The 23053-nt window shown below is 42.2% G+C and overlaps 1 protein-coding gene across 1 annotated transcript; it reads right to left on the bottom strand.

Moving 5' to 3' along the window:
* Nucleotides 1-3341: 3341 nt before the first annotated feature.
* Nucleotides 3342-22985, bottom strand: LOC124290018. The gene is made up of 4 exons (XM_046726701.1): nt 22955-22985; nt 5249-5416; nt 4914-4999; nt 3342-3503 (listed from the first exon to the last, which is right to left on the bottom strand). The coding sequence occupies exons 1-4, from the start codon at nt 22983-22985 to the stop codon at nt 3435-3437; spliced, it is 354 nt and encodes a 117-aa protein (XP_046582657.1). The 3' UTR covers nt 3342-3434.
* Between the last annotated feature and the right edge of the window lie 68 nt (nt 22986-23053).

Raw genomic sequence — 23053 nt, 5'->3', positions numbered from 1 at the left:
TCATCCCTAATGCAATGCTTTCCTGGTAAGTCGTTTGGAGTGGGTGTTTCTAAAATCGAATACAAGAATGAACCATACAGTTTGAGGGGAATCGAATCACAAACCTCCTGATGAGTATGACCAGAGCGGAGTGAAAAGTGGTGGTTTAGGGGAACTACCATGTTTAGCATGTTTTTCCTGATGAGATATATATTGAGGAAAAAAATAAGGGATTGCGTGAAAGCACAAGTATTCCTTTATTTTTTCCAGGTTTCTTCACAAGTTGTGCGATACAAAGCTTGTGAAGAAACCTGGGAAAAAAGAAAGGAACACTTGTGCTTTCATACGATCCCTAATTTTTCCCCCCTCAGTACATTTTATAAGCATTTCTTTACACTCTCGTAGCCCACATCTGTACATTCAGTCAAACACAGTTGTGTCGCAGTTGAAGAGAACAATGTAAATACTTCGAGTTATCCAGAGTTTGAGAAACAGAAAATATATGAATAACAAAAGAATACGGCACATTCTCGTCCACACAAATCTTAAGTTCGACACAACGGTAACATAAAAATATTGTTGCAAGCAACGATTTCGGTCGTTGGCTTAAATACAATCTAGCCAGTTGTATCTGTCACGTGGTTGTTGAAAGGAGTTATGTGTACAGTTAATATGGATCAATCACTGCCAGTAATGGGAAATGCTTCATTCGTTAACTTTGAATTCTTATGGTCCAAGGTTAGATACAAAATATTGTGCAGTATGGTATTGATAATGGCACTTGTGGCTTAAGAAACAGATGCTGCTTTTATTGGAACTTTAGTGGAACAAGAATAATGGTTGTACGTTTAATTGCAACTCTTTCATTTGTTTTAACTGAATAGATGGCATCACCGCTAGTTTGGACAAATCAATGCTGCTATCTGAAAACTTTTCCAATGGAAGTACTGGGCGTCCTGTGAGTTTAGATCATTTTATGGCAAAGCTTACATTCTTGGATCTGGATCTAAGAATAGCATTTGGTGTGTCGGGGAAAAAGGAATCTCAAGGCAGAACAACCTGTTCAACTGTCAGGAAAGCAGAAAATGTGGTACCCTTTTGCTGAAAAAGGTGCAAGGTTCACTATGCTTCACATCATACGAATTGAAACGTAAGTCGATCTCAAACAACAGAACAACCGTTTCCAGTGATCTAATTTCCAGAACATATAGAAATATTACCAAGGACCTTGTTGACTCAGCATACTTGAATTTCTACTGAGCTTCTGATGAATCTAGGAAACTAGATGGTCCACCAGCAGAAACATCGACCCAGTCCAATCAGATATAGAACGTCAGTGCAAATAATATTCATTCACTGCATTTTCCTTGGTGGTTCAAGTGGCGTAAAATTGACCAACAAAATTAATAACAACTATTTCTGTTTCAATGAAATATTTAGCTATTTCATCAGCAAATAGGTGTTTGAGATATTAACTCTGGTTAGAAATTGTGGTTGAAAGTATCCTTCAACGAAGTAATTCAAATGCCTAATAACAGCCTAACAAAATGTAGGAACTATTTATTGTTTCTTCATTTAAGATGCCAGTTTGATAAATTTAAGGGAGGTAATTCTATTTGCCCGTTGACAAATGGCACGAACTCAACCACCATTGTCAACAGCTTTAGTCGACACCGATGACACATCACTACAGTCCGCCTCCATAACTGTTATGGAGATTGAGACCGATTACCCGTCACGTGAGATTGAAATGGTAAAACAATCAGAAGGTTCGTGACTGAAAGGTGTCGCATTGCTTGCTGATAGAGGTACTTGACAAATCGTGGTCAACATTTACCTGTCAGTAGACACTGAGCCATTTCAGCTTATATTAATATTTCAACGGCAGCTATATAAGTCGTAATGTTGACATCAGGCGCTCGTGCGCTGTATATCTATAGTTCGTATCAATATTCATTACACTGTTTTCTTACTCTTGGAAAGCCGGCGAGTGGAGGCGTTGTTGGAGGATTTTCATGGTGCTTCTTTAAGCGAGCTCAATTAATGCTTATCTATAAGAAAAAGGACTGTATCTAAGCACCAAACGGTAATGCTTTTAACGTGCCCCATAGAGTAACAAATGATCAGCAAACCACATATATACACACTGTCAATTGTCATTGTGCACCGAAGAGAACCGATGAAGATAAGAGCTATAGTGAGAAAAATATAATTTTACTTGTCCCTCTGTTGTCGAAGAAGCTGTATTTTTGCAAATGGTGAGTAGGTGAAATGCACGCACATTTTGTTCGAAATCGGACTGTTGGTTTCTGACCTACTGGTGTTTGAAGTATATTTGAGGGCTAGAAATTGTCGAAAACACTCGCAGTTTAACGTTTGTTGCTATATCTGCCCTCAAATGATTAATTTTAGATCCAAGATGGCCTTTCCTTGCTGCTAATACTTAAGCTTGTCCTTGTACCTTCTTGAAACTGTAAGTCATTTAGGACACCAAGGGACTGCAACTGTCTTACTATCAACTTAAAAATGTGTGTACTCAGCAGATGGCGCGCATTTATTACAGAACGTGCAAAAGTGGTGACAGGAATTCCTACGAAGAGTTGTTCATCAATACCACATGTGTGGGCGTTCACCTGACTTATTGTGTGTTAGCAGACCCGGTATCAAGGGGCTTGACACCTTAATGTACACATTTGGTTGTAAATGTTTCTAGTTACCTTTGGGTAGCTTATGTTACCCTATCGTTTAATAGTTAGTTTTCTAATCCTGTTTTCCTTAGTTTAGCCAACACAATTCTGGTTAATCCTAGCTGGCATTTAGGGGCCCCTGCTCGTCAGCGCTGGCCGCTAGCTCCCCTTGGTGTTTTTTCTCAACCCTAATCATCGTCAGCCATTGCTGGACCGTTATGGGTCGTACTCTTACTTGTAGCAGGCATTAAATGGGCGGTTTTGATCTTGTACTGACTAAGTGGTGTTATTGAGCTAATTATATTGGCTCAGGTTTTAGATTTTATAACGGTGAATAACCAGAACTTCCCTAACCAGGTCAAGTAATTCCTTTTCTTTCTTGCGAGCCAAGTAGCTTTTTTGTTAAGTCTTTTGAAATTCTTTGTTCAGTCTAAGTGAGTCTTTTTTCACTGACACCAGGTTTTCACTTAATTGCGGCTTTCTTAATTGAGAAAGTAGAAGAATGGAGGAACATGATTTCGGTTCATCCAACAGTATATAAGACCATCCACGTCATATTCGTTTCACCCGATTTAGATATTCAATTCATCCACGTAATATTCGGCACACCTCTTCATGATATGCGCCCAATAAAAATGATTATTTGACTCATCAACATGATATTTGACTCTTCCAAACAGCATGTACCATTTTATTAACAAAGTATTATCGTCCATGCAGTCAGGTGATCGTTGCCCCATGTCTTGCTACCAGGACAAACATGGTTGTTTAGTTGGACCCAGGGAAAAATATGGGTCCACGTTTCCTGTACTTGAAGCGGATGTCCGCATACGTTACCTGAAAATAGAGACAAAGGTTGGGCTTTCAGTTCTACAAAATCCAGTAATTCTGTTTTTTGACTGACTAATAACACTGATACCGTGTGCACAGAATACAGTGTACAAAACCAACTTATATCGACAAATTAACGATATAAACAATTTAGAAAGATATAAATGTAATATTGATATGTTTCATTCCCAAATATACTGAGGGAAAAAAATAAGAGATCACAAGAAAGGACAAGTGTTCCTTTATTTTTTTCCAGGTTTCTTCACAAGGTTTGTATGGCAGGGCAGGGCAGGGCAGGGCAGGGCAGGGCAGGGCAGGGCAGGGCAGGGCAGGGCAGGGCAGGGCAGGGCAGGGCAGGGCAGGGCAGGGCAGGGCAGGGCACAATTCGAAAAGGGCAATTTAAGGGCAGGGGGCGGAATGTTTAATTTCGATCAGAGGTCATGTTTTGGAGGTTGTAAAATGAATGAGTGCATGTTTATAAGCATCATGGGCAAATTTCAACTCATTTTGACTTAATTCGTAACTTTAGGGCGATATTAAAAATCGCCCATGGGCGAAAAATATGTTGGCCCATGGGCGAGAATGTTTAATTTCGCTCAGAAGTCATGTTTTGGAGCATTACCAGAACTCGCTCGCCCATGGGCGAGAATACCCTACTTACCCTTTCGATCAGACCCCACCCCCCATGTTTTGGAGGTTGTAAATGAATGACCCTGTATGTTTATACCCTACCCCCCCATCACCCCCCCCACCAATTTCACCTCATAGAACACCCTTAGCCGTTGAATCCTGACCACATTAGCAATTGGCATAAACGGAAATTAATGGAAGCTATCCACATCAAACGGTCTAAACCTGAGATGAAGAGGGACCAGGGTGTCTTCCTTCCCAATGCCTGGTGCATTAACTGATTTCCTTGCAACAATGGTGTTTACCTAACATGCTGTTCATCACAGTCGCCTACTATTGTACATTCCAATTTCTATCCTTGTTCTATCATTGTACATCCCAATTCTGTCACTGTACACCCTTAACTGGCTTCAATCTATGGTCATTAACTCTATGTAAACACGTTGTACAAACTTTATGTATACCTTAATTCAGCTTAATTCCCTCACTAATCTATTGTAAAAACAACCCTGTGGCTTCATGTACATACTACTCATACCTTTGTAGAAACAACTCTGTGGCTTCCAGAACACAATGTATATATATACCTCTGTAACTATTCACTGTCATTCACCTGATGAAGGGGCAAGTATCAGCCCAAAAACGTCATGTGTAAATAGTAAAGAAGTTGCACATCCATACCAAGTGTCTTGTATTACCCTACCAACTTCTAAATGCATATCAAACATCTGATACATAGCTACTGTTTCCCAACTGGGTTAAATATTGTTGAAACGTCATAAATACCGCTTGCAAGTAGGCCTTTTCCTCCGCATCTTGCAGCGCATCCATGAACCCCTCGAAAACTTCACACACAGACACTTTGCCATTACCTTCAGATAAAAATCATTCATTATGTTGTGACTTCTCATCGTTGTGTTTGTTTATTTGTTTTATTAATGCGACAATCCAAAATATAACAGCTTCGTGTAGATAAACGAGTAAGGACGAGACAATCCAGTGCAAAAATCTTTAAACAACATGACTGCCAAAAGCAGGGGCTGAATGCTTTTGGGTTGTATAATCTTGTGCAACACAGTCAACCTATGCAAGGTACCGTATATCCTTCCTCCACTACTAACCATTCTTATCGAGCGACTTGAATGCAGCCTCGTCCTCGTCCGCAGCGGTGACCTTGAAGTCTGTGTTGACGTCTACAGTGCTAAAGAGGCGGCCTGCGACGCCACTGCTGATGTCATACCGCGTCTTCAACAGCTTTGCGTAATCGCAACGATAGGCTCCTGCGGGTTCTGCACAAAACAAGAACATGTCAAATGTAGGGCAACCATCGACTCCAGTTAATTATACAGGACAAACCATACCAAATGTAGGGCAACCATCGACTCCAGCTTAAATTATACAGGACATGAACATCCAAATCTAGGGCAACCATCGACTCCAGCATTAAATATACAGGACATGAACAATCAATATGAAATTCAGAATCTGTACAACTCACATTAATTAGTATTTTGTGTTGGATAATATTCAATAATAATTTTACTAGAGATATGTTCCTTTTACATTTACACTATGGCGCGCAGCTTACCTTGTAGTTCACTCTCGTCTCTTCTACCGCTCAACTGCACAGTTTCGTCGGGTGGCTTTGTGTCTTAGAGTAAATCACTAATTTCAATTGTTTGCTGAGTCAGCAAACGCAACCTGTCAATCAAAGTGGGGCTCTAGACAGGACGTACACCTGTACGTATTTGCAATATTTAATGCCTGAACTATCTGCCGTGTTAGTCAGGCAATAGCTTGAAATTCATTTGTGTACCGTCTGTAGAGGTGATCTTTAGTGAGAATGATTTTCTGTCCTATTTAGCAACATTTCTGTTATATTGCATGGAGACACGCGATTCTGAGAAATTATGCACGTCATTAATAAAATCTACGTTATTTAATCATGTTCTGTTCAAAGTGAGTTGAATGATTTGGCTATTATTTCAAGAAATGTCAGCTCTATTTCCAAAAAGACAGCCGAAATTTGATCAGGTCATTTTGACGTTGAAGGAAGTGAGTGAGTGGAGTTTTACACCGCACTCTGCAATATTCCAGCTATATGGCGGCGGTCTGAAAATAATCGAGTCTGGACCAGACAATCCAGTGATCAACATCATGAACATCGATCTGCGCAATTGGGAACTGATGACATGTGTCAACCAAGCCAGCGAACCTTACCACCCGATCCCTTTAGTCGGCCCTTCCGACAAGCATGGGTTACTGAAGGTACATTCATATTGCCGATTTGACGTTAAATATTCACTCACTCACTGAAGGTACATTCTAACCCTGACCTTCACGGGTATTGACGTTGAAAGTCCAAGGTTTATAATCGATACAGAACAGTAGCAGTGTGTACGTATTCAACATGCATCTATTCAACGGTAAAGAAAAAATACATTTGTTTTAGCTTTCGTTGTTTTTGAAGGTATCTATTTGTATTACATGCTAATTGACCATTCCTCTTTTCAACTTTTCATAACGCGTGTGTGTACCATGTGTAGTAACATAATCATAAAGTCAATTAACATACTGTACTAAGCAAAGTTACTTGTACTCTTTGTGAGGTGAAATTGGGTTTTACGTCGTACTTGAGAATATTTCGCTCATATGACGATGTACTCTTTTGTGAAGGCATATCTTATTCATAGCGCTTTTTTAATAAGTCACCTCAACCTTGAAAACATGAGCAGATGTTAATCTGGATCTTACCGCGCTGATTAGTTTTAATCTACAAGATATTCAGAGCACGTGAAAACTGGAACCATCTCCCTATCAGCGTATATTTATAAACTTAACGTGCTGTGAGTTAATATGAAACATGGCGTGTTTAGCGGCATGAATGAATGTCGTGACGCGACAGGTGTGTCACCTGTGGAAAACACGACAGATTGGTCAAGAACCTTCCGTCGGTATCACTATGTGCAACACACGTTAATATGCACTATCTGGAACAGTCAGGGACAGTCATGCTAGATTTTGAACTGCTTTATTGTGAGACGATTGTAATGCAATATTAGTCATTATTGCATCACTTGTCTTCACGCATACGTTTCACACCTTTTACACACATGCACACATAACAGTACCCACATATCCAAACTGACAAACCCGTTGTTCAAAAATGCATCCAAACATTCAGTTACATCTGTGCTCGAATACACAACCATTCAGTTACATGTGTACTCATACAGAGACCCAACCATTTACATGTTTACTCATACAGAGACCCAATCATTTACATGTGTACTCATACCGACAACCACTTAGTTACACGTGTACTCCTACAAACAACCATTCAGTCACGTGTGTACTCCTACAGACAACCATGCAGTCACAAGTGTACTCATACAGACAACCATTCAGTCACATGTGTACTCCTACAGACAACCATTCAGTCACATGTACTCCTACAGACAACCATTCAGTCACATGTGTACTCCTACAGACAACCATTCAGATACATATGTACTTCTACAGACAACCATTCACTTACATGTGTACTCCTACAGAGACCCATTCAGTCACATGTGTACTCCTACAGACAACCATTCAGTTACATATGTTCTTCTACAGACAACCATTCAGTTACATATGTACTTCTTCAGACAACCATTCAGTCACTTGTGTACACCTACAGACAACCATTCAGTCACATGTGTACTCCTACAGAGATCCATTCAGTCACATGTGTACTCCTACAGACAACAATTCAGTTACTTGAGTACTCCTACAGAGACCCATTAAGTCACATGTGTACTCATACAGACACCCATTCTGTCACATGTGCACTCCTACAGACAACCATTGAGTTACATTTACTCCTAAAGACAACCATGCAGAGACATGTGTACTCCTACAGACACCCATTGAGGTACATGTGTACTCATACAGAGACCCATTCAGTCACATGTGTATTCCTACAGACAACCATTCAGTCACATGTGTACTCCTACAGACAACCATTCAGTCACATGTGTACTCCTACAGACAACCATTCAGTTACATGTGTACTCCTACAGACAACCATTCAGTCACATGTGTACTCCTACAGACAACCATTCAGTTACATGTGTACTCCTACAGACAACCATTCAGTTCACATGTGTACTCCTACAGAGACCCTTCTACAGACAACCATTCAGTCACATGTGTACTCCTACAGACAACCATTCAGTCACATGTGTACTCCTACAGACAACCATTCAGTCACATGTGTACTCCTACAGACAACCATTCAGTCACATGTGTACTCCTACAGACAACCATTCAGTCACATGTGTACTCCTACAGACAACCATTCAGTCACATGTGTACTCCTACAGACAACCATTCAGTCACATGTGTACTCCTACAGACAACCATTCAGTCACATGTGTACTCCTACAGACAACCATTCAGTCACATGTGTACTCCTACAGACAACCATTCAGTCACATGTGTACTCCTACAGACAACCATTCAGTCACATGTGTACTCCTACAGACAACCATTCAGTCACATGTGTACTTCTACAGACAACCATTCAGTTACATGTGTACTCCTACAGACAACCATTCAGTTACATGTGTACTCCTACAGACAACCATTCAGTCACATGTGTACTCCTACAGACAACCATTCAGTTACATGTGTACTCCTACAGACAACCATTCAGTCAGTTACATGTGTACTCCTACATACAGACAACCATTCAGTTACATGTGTACTCCTACAAACAACCATTCAGTTACATGTGTACTCCTACAGACAACCATTCAGTCACATGTGCACTCCTACAGACAACCAGTCAGTCACACGTGTATTCCTACAGACAACTATTCAGTTACATGTGTATTTCTACAGACAACCATTCAGTAACATGTGTACTCCTACATACAACCATTCAGTTACATTTTACTCCTACAGACAACCATGCAGTCACATGTATACTTCTACAGAGACCCATTGAGCTACATGTGTACTCCTACAGAGTCCATTTCAGTCACATGTGTACTCCTACAGAGACCCATTCAGTCACACGTGTATTCATACAGATAACCATTCAGCCATATGTGTACTCCTACAGACAACCATTCAGTCACATGTGTATTCCTACAGACAACCATTCAGTTACATGTGTACTCCTACAGAGACCCATTCAGTCACATGTGTACTCCTACAGACAACCAGTCAGTTACATATGTACTTCTACAGACAACCATTCAGTTACATATGTACTTCTACACACAACCATTCAGTTACATGTGTACTCCTACAGAGAACCACTCAGTCACATGTGTACTCCTACAGATACCCATTGAGCTACATGTGTACTCATACAGAGACCCATTCAGTCACATGTGTACTCCTACAGACAACCATTCAGTTACTTGTGTACTCCTACAGACAACCATTCAGTCACATGTGTACTCCTACAGACAACCATTCAGTCACATGTGTACTCCTACAGACAACCATTCAGCTACATGTGTACTCCTACAGACAACCATTCAGTCACATGTGTACTCCTACAGACAACCATTCAGTCACATGTGTACTCCTACAGACAACCATTCAGTCACATGTGTACTCCTACAGACAACCATTCAGTCACATGTGTACTCCTACAGACAACCATTCAGTCACATGTGTACTCCTACAGACAACCATTCAGTCACAAGTGTACTCCTACAAACAACCATTCAGTCACATGTGTACTCATACAGACAACCATTCAGTCACATGTGTACTCCTACAGACAACCATTCAGTTACATGTGTACTCCTACAGACAACCATTCAGTCACATGTGTACTTCTACAGAGACCCATTGACCTACATGTGTACTCCTACAGAGTCCATTTCAGTCACATGTGTACTCCTACAGAGACCCATTCAGTCACATGTGTACTCCTACAGACAACCATTCAGTTACATGTGTACTCCTACAGACAACCATTCAGTCACATGTGTACTCCTACATACAACCATTCAGATACATGTGTACTCCTACAGACAACCATTCAGTCACATGTGTACTCCTACAGACAACCATTCAGTCACATGTGTACTCCTACAGACAACCATTCAGTTACATGTGTACTCCTACAGACAACCATTCAGTCACATGTGTATTCCTACATAGAATTATTCAGATGCATATGTACTTCTACAGACAACCATTCAGTCACATGTGTACTCCTACAGACAACCATTCAGTCACATGTGTACTCCTACAGACAACCATTCAGTCACATGTGTACTCCTACAGACAACCATTCAGTCACATGTGTACTCCTACAGACAACCATTCAGTCACATGTGTACTCCTACAGACAACCATTCAGTCACATGTGTACTCCTACAAACAACCATTCAGTCACATGTGTACTCCTACAGACAACCATTCAGTCACATGTGTACTCCTACAGACAACCATTCAGTCACATGTGTACTCCTACAGACAACCATTCAGTCACATGTGTTCTCCTACAGACAACCATTCAGTTACATGTGTACTTCTACAGACAACCATTCAGTCACATGTGTACTCCTACAGACAACCATTCAGTCACATGTGTACTCCTACAGACAACCATTCAGTCACATGTGTACTCCTACAGACAACCATTCAGTCACATGTGTACTCCTACAGACAACCATTCAGTCACATGTGTACTCCTACAGACAACCATTCAGTCACATGTGCACTCCTACAGACAACCATTCAGTCACATGTGTACTCCTACAGACAACCATTCAGTGACATGTGTACTCCTACAGACAACCATTCAGTCACATGTGTACTCCTACAGACAACCATTCAGTCACATGTGTACTCCTACAGACAACCATTCAGTCACATGTGTAATCCTACATACAACCATTCAGTCACATGTGTACTCCTACAGACAACCATTCAGTCACATGTGTACTCCTACAGACAACCATTCAGTCACATGTGTACTCCTACAGACAACCATTCAGTCACATGTGTACTTCTACAGACAACCATTCAGTCACATGTGTACTCCTACAGACAACCATTCAGTCACATGTGTACTCCTACAGACAACCATTCAGTCACATGTGTACTCCTACAGACAACCATTCAGTCACATGTGTACTCCTACAGACAACCATTCAGTCACATGTGTACTCCTACAGACAACCATTCAGTCACATGTGTACTCCTACAGACAACCATTCAGTCACATGTGTACTCCTACAGACAACCATTCAGTCACATGTGTACTTCTACAGACAACCATTCAGTCACATGTGTACTCCTACAGACAACCATTCAGTCACATGTGTACTCCTACAGACAACCATTCAGTCACATGTGTACTCCTACAGACAACCATTCAGTCACATGTGTACTCCTACAGACAACCATTCAGTCACATGTGTACTCCTACAGACAACCATTCAGTCACATGTGTACTCCTACAGACAACCATTCAGTCACATGTGTACTCCTACAGACAACCATTCAGTCACATGTGTACTCCTACAGACAACCATTCAGTCACATGTGTACTCCTACAGACAACCATTCAGTCACATGTGTACTCCTACAGACAACCATTCAGTCACATGTGTACTCCTACAGACAACCATTCAGTCACATGTGTACTCCTACAGACAACCATTCAGTCACATGTGTACTCCTACAGACAACCATTCAGTCACATGTGTACTCCTACAGACAACCATTCAGTCACATGTGTACTCCTACAGACAACCATTCAGTCACATGTGTACTCCTACAGACAACCATTCAGTCACATGTGTACTCCTACAGACAACCATTCAGTCACATGTGTACTCCTACAGACAACCATTCAGTCACATGTGTACTCCTACAGACAACCATTCAGTCACATGTGTACTCCTACAGACAACCATTCAGTCACATGTGTACTCCTACAGACAACCATTCAGTCACATGTGTACTCCTACAGACAACCATTCAGTCACATGTGTACTCCTACAGACAACCATTCAGTCACATGTGTACTCCTACAGACAACCATTCAGTTACATGTGTGTACTCCTACAGACAACCATTCAGTCACATGTGTACTCCTACAGACAACCATTCAGTCACATGTGTACTCCTACAGACAACCATTCAGTCACATGTGTACTCCTACAGACAACCATTCAGTCACATGTGTACTCCTACAGACAACCATTCAGTCACATGTGTACTCCTACAGACAACCATTCAGTCACATGTGTACTCCTACAGACAACCATTCAGTCACATGTGTGCTCCTACAGAGACAACCATTCAGTCACATGTGTACTCCTACAGACAACCATTCAGTCACATGTGTACTCCTACAGACAACCATTCAGTCACATGTGTACTCCTACAGACAACCATTCAGTCACATGTGTACTCCTACAGACAACCATTCAGTCACATGTGTACTCCTACAGACAACCATTCAGTCACATGTGTACTCCTACAGACAACCATTCAGTCACATGTGTACTCCTACAGACAACCATTCAGTCACATGTGTACTCCTACAGACAACCATTCAGTCACATGTGTACTCCTACAGACAACCATTCAGTCACATGTGTACTCCTACAGACAACCATTCAGTCACATGTGTACTCCTACAGACAACCATTCAGTCACATGTGTACTCCTACAGACAACCATTCAGTCTACATGTGTGCTCCTACAGACAACCATTCAGTCACATGTGTACTCCTACACAGACAACCATTCAGTCACATGTGTACTCCTACAGACAACCATTCAGTCACATGTGTACTCCTACAGACAACCATTCAGTCACATGTGTACTCCTACAGACAACCATTCAGTCACATGTGTACTCCTACAGACAACCATTCAGTCACATGTACTCCTACAGACAACCATTCAGTCACATGTACTCCTACTCCATACAGACAACCATTCAGTCACATGTGTACTCCTACAGACAACCATTCAGTCACATGTGTACTCCTACAGACAACCATTCAGTCACATGTGTACTCCTACAGACAACCATTCAGTCACATGTGTACTCCTACAGACAACCATTCAGTCACATGTGTACTCCTACAGACAACCATTCAGTCACATGTGTACTCCTACAGACAACCATTCAGTCACATGTGTACTCCTACAGACAACCATTCAGTCACATGTGTACTCCTAAAGACAATCACTCATGTGTACTCCTACAGACAACCATTCAGTCACATGTGTACTCCTACAGACAACCATTCAGTCACATGTGTACTCCTACAGACAACCATTCAGTCACATGTGTACTCCTACAGACAACCATTCAGTCACATGTGTACTCCTACAGACAACCATTCAGTCACATGTGTACTCCTACAGACAACCATTCAGTCACATGTGTACTCCTACAGACAACCATTCAGTCACATGTGTACTCCTACAGACAACCATTCAGTCACATGTGTACTCCTACAGACAACCATTCAGTCACATGTGTACTCCTACAGACAACCATTCAGTCACATGTGTACTCCTACAGACAACCATTCAGTCACATGTGTACTCCTACAGACAACCATTCAGTCACATGTGTACTCCTACAGACAACCATTCAGTCACATGTGTACTCCTACAGACAACCATTCAGTCACATGTGTACTCCTACAGACAACCATTCAGTCACATGTGTACTCCTACAGACAACCATTCAGTCACATGTGTACTCCTACAGACAACCATTCAGTCACATGTGTACTCCTACAGACAACCATTCAGTCACATGTACTCCTACACAGACAACCATTCAGTCACATGTGTACTCCTACAGACAACCATTCAGTCACATGTGTACTCCTACAGACAACCATTCAGTCACATGTGTACTCCTACAGACAACCATTCAGTCACATGTGTATTCCTACAGACAACCATTCAGTCACATGTGTACTCCTACAGACAACCATTCAGTCACATGTGTACTCCTACAGACAACCATTCAGTCACATGTGTACTCCTACAGACAACCATTCAGTCACATGTGTACTCCTACAGACAACCATTCAGTCACATGTGTACTCCTACAGACAACCATTCCATTCAGTCACATGTGTGTGTACTCCTACAGACAACCATTCAGTCACATGTGTACTCCTACAGACAACCATTCAGTCACATGTGTACTCCTACAGACAACCATTCAGTCACATGTGTACTCCTACAGACAACCATTCAGTCACATGTGTACTCCTACAGACAACCATTCAGTCACATGTGTACTCCTACAGACAACCATTCAGTCACATGTGTACTCCTACAGACAACCATTCAGTCACATGTGTACTCCTACAGACAACCATTCAGTCACATGTGTACTCCTACAGACAACCATTCAGTCACATGTGTACTCCTACAGACAACCATTCAGTCACATGTGTACTCCTACAGACAACCATTCAGTCACATGTGTACTCCTACAGACAACCATTCAGTCACATGTGTACTCCTACAGACAACCATTCAGTCACATGTGTACTCCTACAGACAACCAACCATTCAGACAACCATTCAGTCACATGTGTACTCCTACAGACAACCATTCAGTCACATGTGTACTCCTACAGACAACCATTCAGTCACAGACTCCTACAGACAACCATTCAGTCACATGTGTACTCCTACAGACAACCATTCAGTCACATGTGTACTCCTACAGACAACCATTCAGTCACATGTGTACTCCTACAGACAACCATTCAGTCACATGTGTACTCCTACAGACAACCATTCAGTCACATGTGTACTCCTACAGACAACCATTCAGTCACATGTGTACTCCTACAGACAACCATTCAGTCACATGTGTACAACCCTACAGACAACCATTCACAACAGACAACCATTCAGTCACATGTGTACTCCTACAGACAACCATTCAGTCACATGTGTACTCCTACAGACAAATTCCATGTGTTCAGAGTCAGTCACATGTGTACTCCTACAGACAACCATTCAGTCACATGTGTACTCCTACAGACAACCATTCAGTCACATGTGTACTCCTACAGACAACCATTCAGTCACATGTGTACTCCTACAGACAACCATTCAGTCACATGTGTACTCCTACAGACAACCATTCAGTCACATGTGTACTCCTACAGACAACCATTCAGTCACATGTGTACTCCTACAGACAACCATTCAGTCACATGTGTACTCCTACAGACAACCATTCAGTCACATGTGTACTCCTACAGACAACCATTCAGTCACATGTGTACTCCTACAGACAACCATTCAGTCACATGTGTACTCCTACAGACAACCATTCAGTCACATGTGTACTCCTACAGACAACCATTCAGTCACATGTGTACTCCTACAGACAACCATTCAGTCACATGTGTACTCCTACAGACAACCATTCAGTCACATGTGTACTCCTACAGACAACCATTCAGTCACATGTGTACTCCTACAGACAACCATTCAGTCACATGTGTACTCCTACAGACAACCATTCAGTCACATGTCAGTACTCCTACAGACAACCATTCAGTCACATGTGTACTCCTACAACCATTCAGTCACATGTGTACTCCTACAGACAACCATTCAGTCACATGTGTACTCCTACAGACAACCATTCAGTCACATGTGTACTCCTACAGACAACCATTCAGTCACATGTGTACTCCTACTACAGACAACCATTCAGTCACATGTGTACTCCTACAGACAACCATTCAGTCACATGTGTACTCCTACAGACAACCATTCAGTCACATGTGTACTCCTACAGACAACCATTCAGTCACATGTGTACTCCTACAGACAACCATTCAGTCACATGTGTACTCCTACAGACAACCATTCAGTCACATGTGTACTCCTACAGAAACAACCATTCAGTCACATGTGTACTCCTACAGACAACCATTCAGTCACATGTGTACTCCTACAGACAACCATTCAGTCACATGTGTACTCCTACAGACAACCATTCAGTCACATGTGTACTCCTACAGAGACAACCATTGTCAGATGTGTACTCCTACAGACAACCATTCAGTCACATGTGTACTCCTACAGACAACCATTCAGTCACATGTGTACTCCTACAGACAACCATTCAGTCACATGTGTACTCCTACAGACAACCATTCAGTCACATGTGTACTCCTACAGACAACCATTCAGTCACATGTGTACTCCTACAGACAACCATTCAGTCACATGTGTACTCCTACAGACAACCATTCAGTCACATGTGTACTCCTACAGACAACCATTCAGTCACATGTGTACTCCTACAGACAACCATTCAACCACATTCAGTCACATGTGTACTCCTACAGACAACCATTCAACCATTCAGTCAGTCACATGTACTCCTACAGACAACCATTCAGTCACATGTGTACTCCTACAGACAACCATTCAGTCACATGTGTACTCCTACAGACAACCATTCAGTCACATGTGTACTCCTACAGACAACCATTCAGTCACATGTGTACTCCTACAGACAACCACAATGTGTATCCTACAGACAACCATTCAGTCACATGTACTCCTACAGACAACCATTCAGTCACATGTGTGTCCTCCTACAGACAACCATTCAGTCACATGTGTACATGTGTCCTACAGACAACCATTCAGTCACATGTGTACTCCTACAGACAACCATTCAGTCACATGTGTACTCCTACAGACAACCATTCAGTCACATGTGTACTCCTACAGACAACCATTCAGTCACATGTGTACTCCTACAGACAACCATTCAGTCACATGTGTACTCCTACAGACAACCATTCAGTCACATGTGTACTCCTACAGACAACCATTCAGTCACATGTGTACTCCTACAGACAACCATTCAGTCACATGTGTACTCCTACAGACAACCATTCAGTCACATGTGTACTCCTACAGACAACCATTCAGTCACATGTGTACTCCTACAGACAACCATTCAGTCACATGTGTACTCCTACAGACAACCATTCAGTCACATGTGTACTCCTACAGACAACCATTCAGTCACATGTGTACTCCTACAGACAACCATTCAGTCACATGTGTACTCCTACAGACAACCATTCAGTCACATGTGTACTCCTACAGACAACCATTCAGTCACATGTGTACTCCTACAGACAACCATTCAGTCACATGTGTACTCCTACAGACAACCATTCAGTCACATGTGTACTCCTACAGACAACCATTCAGTCACATGTGTACTCCTACAGACAACCATTCAGTCACATGTGTACTCCTACAGACAACCATTCAGTCACATGTGTACTCCTACAGACAACCATTCAGTCACATGTGTACTCCTACAGACAACCATTCAGTCACATGTGTACTCCTACAGACAACCATTCAGTCACATGTGTACTCCTACAGACAACCATTCAGTCACATGTGTACTCCTACAGACAACCATTCAGTCACATTGTGTACTCCTACAGACAACCATTCAGTCACATGTGTACTCCTACAGACAACCATTCAGTCACATGTGTACTCCTACACAGACAACCATTCAGTCACATGTGTACTCCTACAGACAACCATTCAGTCACATGTGTACTCCTACAGACAACCATTCAGTCACATGTGTACTCCTACAGACAACCATTCAGTCACATGTGTACTCCTACAGACAACCATTCAGTCACATGTGTACTCCTACAGACAACCATTCAGTCACATGTGTACTCCTACAGACAACCATTCAGTCACATGTGTACTCCTACAGACAACCATTCAGTCACATGTGTACTCCTACAGACAACCATTCAGTCACATGTGTACTCCTACAGACAACCATTCAGTCACATGTGTACTCCTACAGACAACCATTCAGTCACATGTGTACTCCTACAGACAACCATTCAGTCACATGTGTACTCCTACAGACAACCATTCAGTCACATGTGTACTCCTACAGACAACCATTCAGTCACATGTGTACTCCTACAGACAACCATTCAGTCACAGTGTACTCCTACAGACAACCATTCAGTCACATGTGTACTCCTACAGACAACCATTCAGTCACATGTGTGTACTTCCTACAGACAACCATTCAGTCACACTCCTACAGACAACCATTCAGTCACATGTGTACTCCTACAGACAACCATTCAGTCAGTCACATGTGTACTCCTACAGACAACCATTCAGTCACATGTGTACTCCTACAGACAACCATTCAGTCACATGTGTACTACTCCTACAGACAACCATTCAGTCACATGTGTACTCCTACAGACAACCATTCAGTCACATGTGTACTCCTACAGACAACCATTCAGTCACATGTGTACTCCTACAGACAACCATTCAGTCACATGTGTACTCCTACAGACAACCATTCAGTCACATGTGTACTCCTACAGACAACCATTCAGTCACATGTGTACTCCTACAGACAACCATTCAGTCACATGTGTACTCCTACAGACAACCATTCAGTCACATGTGTACTCCTACAGACAACCATTCAGTCACATGTGTACTCCTACAGACAACCATTCAGTCACATGTGTACTCCTACAGACAACCATTCAGTCACATGTGTACTCCTACAGACAACCATTCAGTCACATGTGTATTCCTAAAGACATGTCACATGTGTACTCCTACAGACAACCATTCAGTCACATGTGTACTCCTACAGACAACCATTCAGTCACATGTGTATTCCTACAGACAACCATTCAGTCACATGTGTACTCCTACAGACAACCATTCAGTCACATGTGTACTCCTACAGACAACCATTCAGTCACATGTGTACTCCTACAGACAACCATTCAGTCACATGTGTACTCCTACAGACAACCATTCAGTCACATGTGTACTCCTACAGACAACCATTCAGTCACATGTGTGTACTCCTACAGACAACCATTCAGTCACATGTGTACTCCTACAGACAACCATTCAGTCACATGTGTACTCCTACAGACAACCATTCAGTCACATGTGTAATTCCTACAGACAACCATTCAGTCACATGTGTACTCCTACAGACAACCATTCAGTCACATGTGTACTCCTACAGACAACCATTCAGTCACATGTGTACTCCTACAGACAACCATTCAGTCACATGTGTACTCCTACAGACAACCATTCAGTCACATGTGTACTCCTACAGACAACCATTCAGTCACATGTGTACTCCTACAGACAACCATTCAGTCACATGTGTACTCCTACAGACAACCATTCAGTCACATGTGTACTCCTACAGACAACCATTCAGTCACATGTGTACTCCTACAGACAACCATTCAGTCAGTCATGTGTACTCCTACAGACAACCATTCAGTCACATGTGTACTCCTACAGACAACCTACAGTGACCCATTCAGTCACATGTGTACTCCTACAGACAACCATTCAGTCACATGTGTACTCCTACAGACAACCATTCAGTCACATGTGTACTCCTACAGACAACCATTCAGTCACATGTGTACTCCTACAGACAACCATTCAGTCACATGTGTACTCCTACAGACAACCATTCAGTCACATGTGTACTCCTACAGACAACCATTCAGTCACATGTGTACTCCTACAGACAACCATTCAGTCACATGTGTACTCCTACAGACAACCATTCAGTCACATGTGTACTCCTACAGACAACCATTCAGTCACATGTGTACTCCTACAGACAACCATTCAGTCACATGTGTACTCCTACAGACAACCATTCAGTCACATGTGTACTCCTACAGACAACCATTCAGTCACATGTGTACTCCTACAGACAACCATTCAGTCACATGTGTACTCCTACAGACAACCATTCAGTCACATGTGTACTCCTACAGACAACCATTCAGTCACATGTGTACTCCTACAGACAACCATTCAGTCACATGTGTAGTCCTACAGACAACCATTCAGTCACATGTGTACTCCTACAGACAACCATTCAGTCACATGTGTACTCCTACAGACAACCATTCAGTCACATGTGTACTCCTACAGACAACCATTCAGTCACATGTGTACTCCTACAGACAACCATTCAGTCACATGTGTACTCCTACAGACAACCATTCAGTCACATGTGTACTCCTACAGACAACCATTCAGTCACATGTGTACTCCTACAGACAACCATTCAGTCACATGTGTACTCCTACAGACAACCATTCAGTCACATGTGTACTCCTACAGACAACCATTCAGTCACATGTGTACTCCTACAGACAACCATTCAGTCACATGTGTACTCCTACAGACAACCATTCAGTCACATGTGTATTCCTACAGACAACCATTCAGTCACATGTGTACTCCTACAGACAACCATTCAGTCACATGTGTACTCCTACAGAAAACCATTCAGTCACATGTGTACTCCTACAGACAACCATTCAGTCACATGTGTACTCCTACAGACAACCATTCAGTCACATGTGTACTCCTACAGACAACCATTCAGTCACATGTGTACTCCTACAGACAACCATTCAGTCACATGTGTACTCCTACAGACAACCATTCAGTCACATGTGTACTCCTACAGACAACCATTCAGTCACATGTGTACTCCTACAGACAACCATTCAGTCACATGTGTACTCCTACAGACAACCATTCAGTCACATGTGTACTCCTACAGACAACCATTCAGTCACATGTGTACTCCTACAGACAACCATTCAGTCACATGTGTACTCCTACAGACAACCATTCAGTTACATGTGTACTCCTACAGACAACCATTCAGTGACATTTGTATTTCTAAAGACAACCACTCAGTTACATGTGTACTCCTACAGACAACCATTCAGTCACACTCGTACTCCTACAGACTCCCATTTTGTCACATATGTACTCCTACAGACAACCATTCTGTCACATGTGTATTCCTACAGACTCCCATTTTGTCACATATGTACTTCTACAGACAACCATTCAGTTACATTGTACTCCTACAGACAACCATTCAGTCACATGTGTACTCCTACAGACAACCATTCAGTCACATGTGTACTCCTACAGACAACCACTCAGTGACACGTGTACTCCTAGAGATAACCATTCAGTCACATGTGTACTCCTACAGACAACCATTCAGTCACATGTGTACTCCTACAGACAACCATTCAGTCACATGTGTACTCCTACAGACAACCATTCAGTCACAAGTGTACTCCTACAGACAACCATTCAGTCACATGTGTACTCCTACAGACAACCATTCAGTCACATGTGTACTCCTACAGACAACCATTCTGTCACATGTGTACTTCCTACAGACTCCCATTTTGTCACATATGTACTTCTACAGACAACTACTCAGTTACATGTGTACTCCTACAGACAACCATTCAGTCACATGTGTACTCCTACAGACAACCATTCAGTCACATGTGTACTCATACAGACAACCATTCAGTTACACGTGTACTCCTACAGACAACCATTCAGTTACATGTGTACTCCTACAGACAACCATTCAGTCACATGTGTACTCCTACAGACAACCATTCAGTCACATGTGTACTCCTACAGACAACCATTCAGTCACATGTGTACTCCTACAGACAACCATTCAGTCACATGTGTACTCCTACAGACAACCATTCAGTTACATGTGTACTCCTAGAGACAACCATTCAGTCACATGTGTACTCCTACAGACAACCATTCAGTGACATGTGTACTCCTACAGACAACCATTCAGTTACATGTGTACTCCTACAGACAACCATTCAGTCATATGTGTACTCCTACAGACAACCATTCAGTGACATTTGTACTTCTACAGACAACCACTCAGTTACATGTGTACTCCTACAGACAACCATTTAGTCACATGTGTACTCCTTCTGACAACCACTCATTCACATGTGTACTCCTACACACAACCACTCAGTCACATGTGTACTCCTACAGACAACCATACAGTGTCCTGTGTATTCCTATAGACAATCATACAGTCACATGTGTACTCCTACAGAGACCTATTCAGTCACATGTGTACTCCTACAGAGACCCTTCAGTCACACCTGTATTCCTACAGACAACCATTCAGTTACAAGTGTACTCCTACAGACAACCATTCAGTCACATGTGTACTCCTACAGACAACCATTCAGTCACATGTGTACTCCTACACACAACCATTCAGTCACATGTGTACTCCTTCAGACAACCATTCTGTCACATGTGTACTCCTACTGACAACCATTCAAACGTGTGTACTCCTAAAGACATTCAGTCAGTTACATGTGTATCCGTTCAGTTACAGACTCCTACAGACAACCATTCAGTTGTGTACTCCTACAGAAAACTATTCAGTCACATGTGTATTCCCACAGATAACGTTTCAGTTGAATGTGTAGTACTAAAGACAACCATGCAGTCACGTGTGTACTCCTACAGACGACCACTCAGTCACATTCAGACAACCATACAGTCATAGAGGAAATCCTGCAGCAATACAGATAAATGTTGTTTCAAAGTGAACTTGCTTCATAAGGTCTTGCTGGTTGGTAACTTTGGATTTAGACGATATCACACACACACACACGCACACGCACGCACGCGCACACACACGCACACACACATGCACGCACGTGCACTCACTTTACCTGTTCAGTTACCTTGAGCATCTTGAATGTTCCATTTCAAATCAGAAAAAAATTACTTAAGATTGATAATAGTGTACCATTCACTTGCAGTATCCACAAACGAAGACGATTATAAAATTCAGTTTACGAAGCATGGGTACCCCTCGTCGACACCCTCACTTGCCAAAGCTCCTTGCGTCAGCCTCCCCATGGGGCGGAGCTAAGACACACACTGCTGCTGAATAGTCGGGGACAGATCTGGCCACATTTAGAGTCGTT

The sequence above is a fragment of the Haliotis rubra genome, unplaced genomic scaffold (assembly GCF_003918875.1).
Source record: "Haliotis rubra isolate DU_JTF1 unplaced genomic scaffold, ASM391887v1 Scf455, whole genome shotgun sequence".
In the NCBI taxonomy this organism is placed as follows: domain Eukaryota; kingdom Metazoa; phylum Mollusca; class Gastropoda; order Lepetellida; family Haliotidae; genus Haliotis; species Haliotis rubra.
The sequence above is the reverse complement of the archived record's forward strand: the minus strand, read 5'-3'. Positions and strand labels throughout refer to the sequence as shown.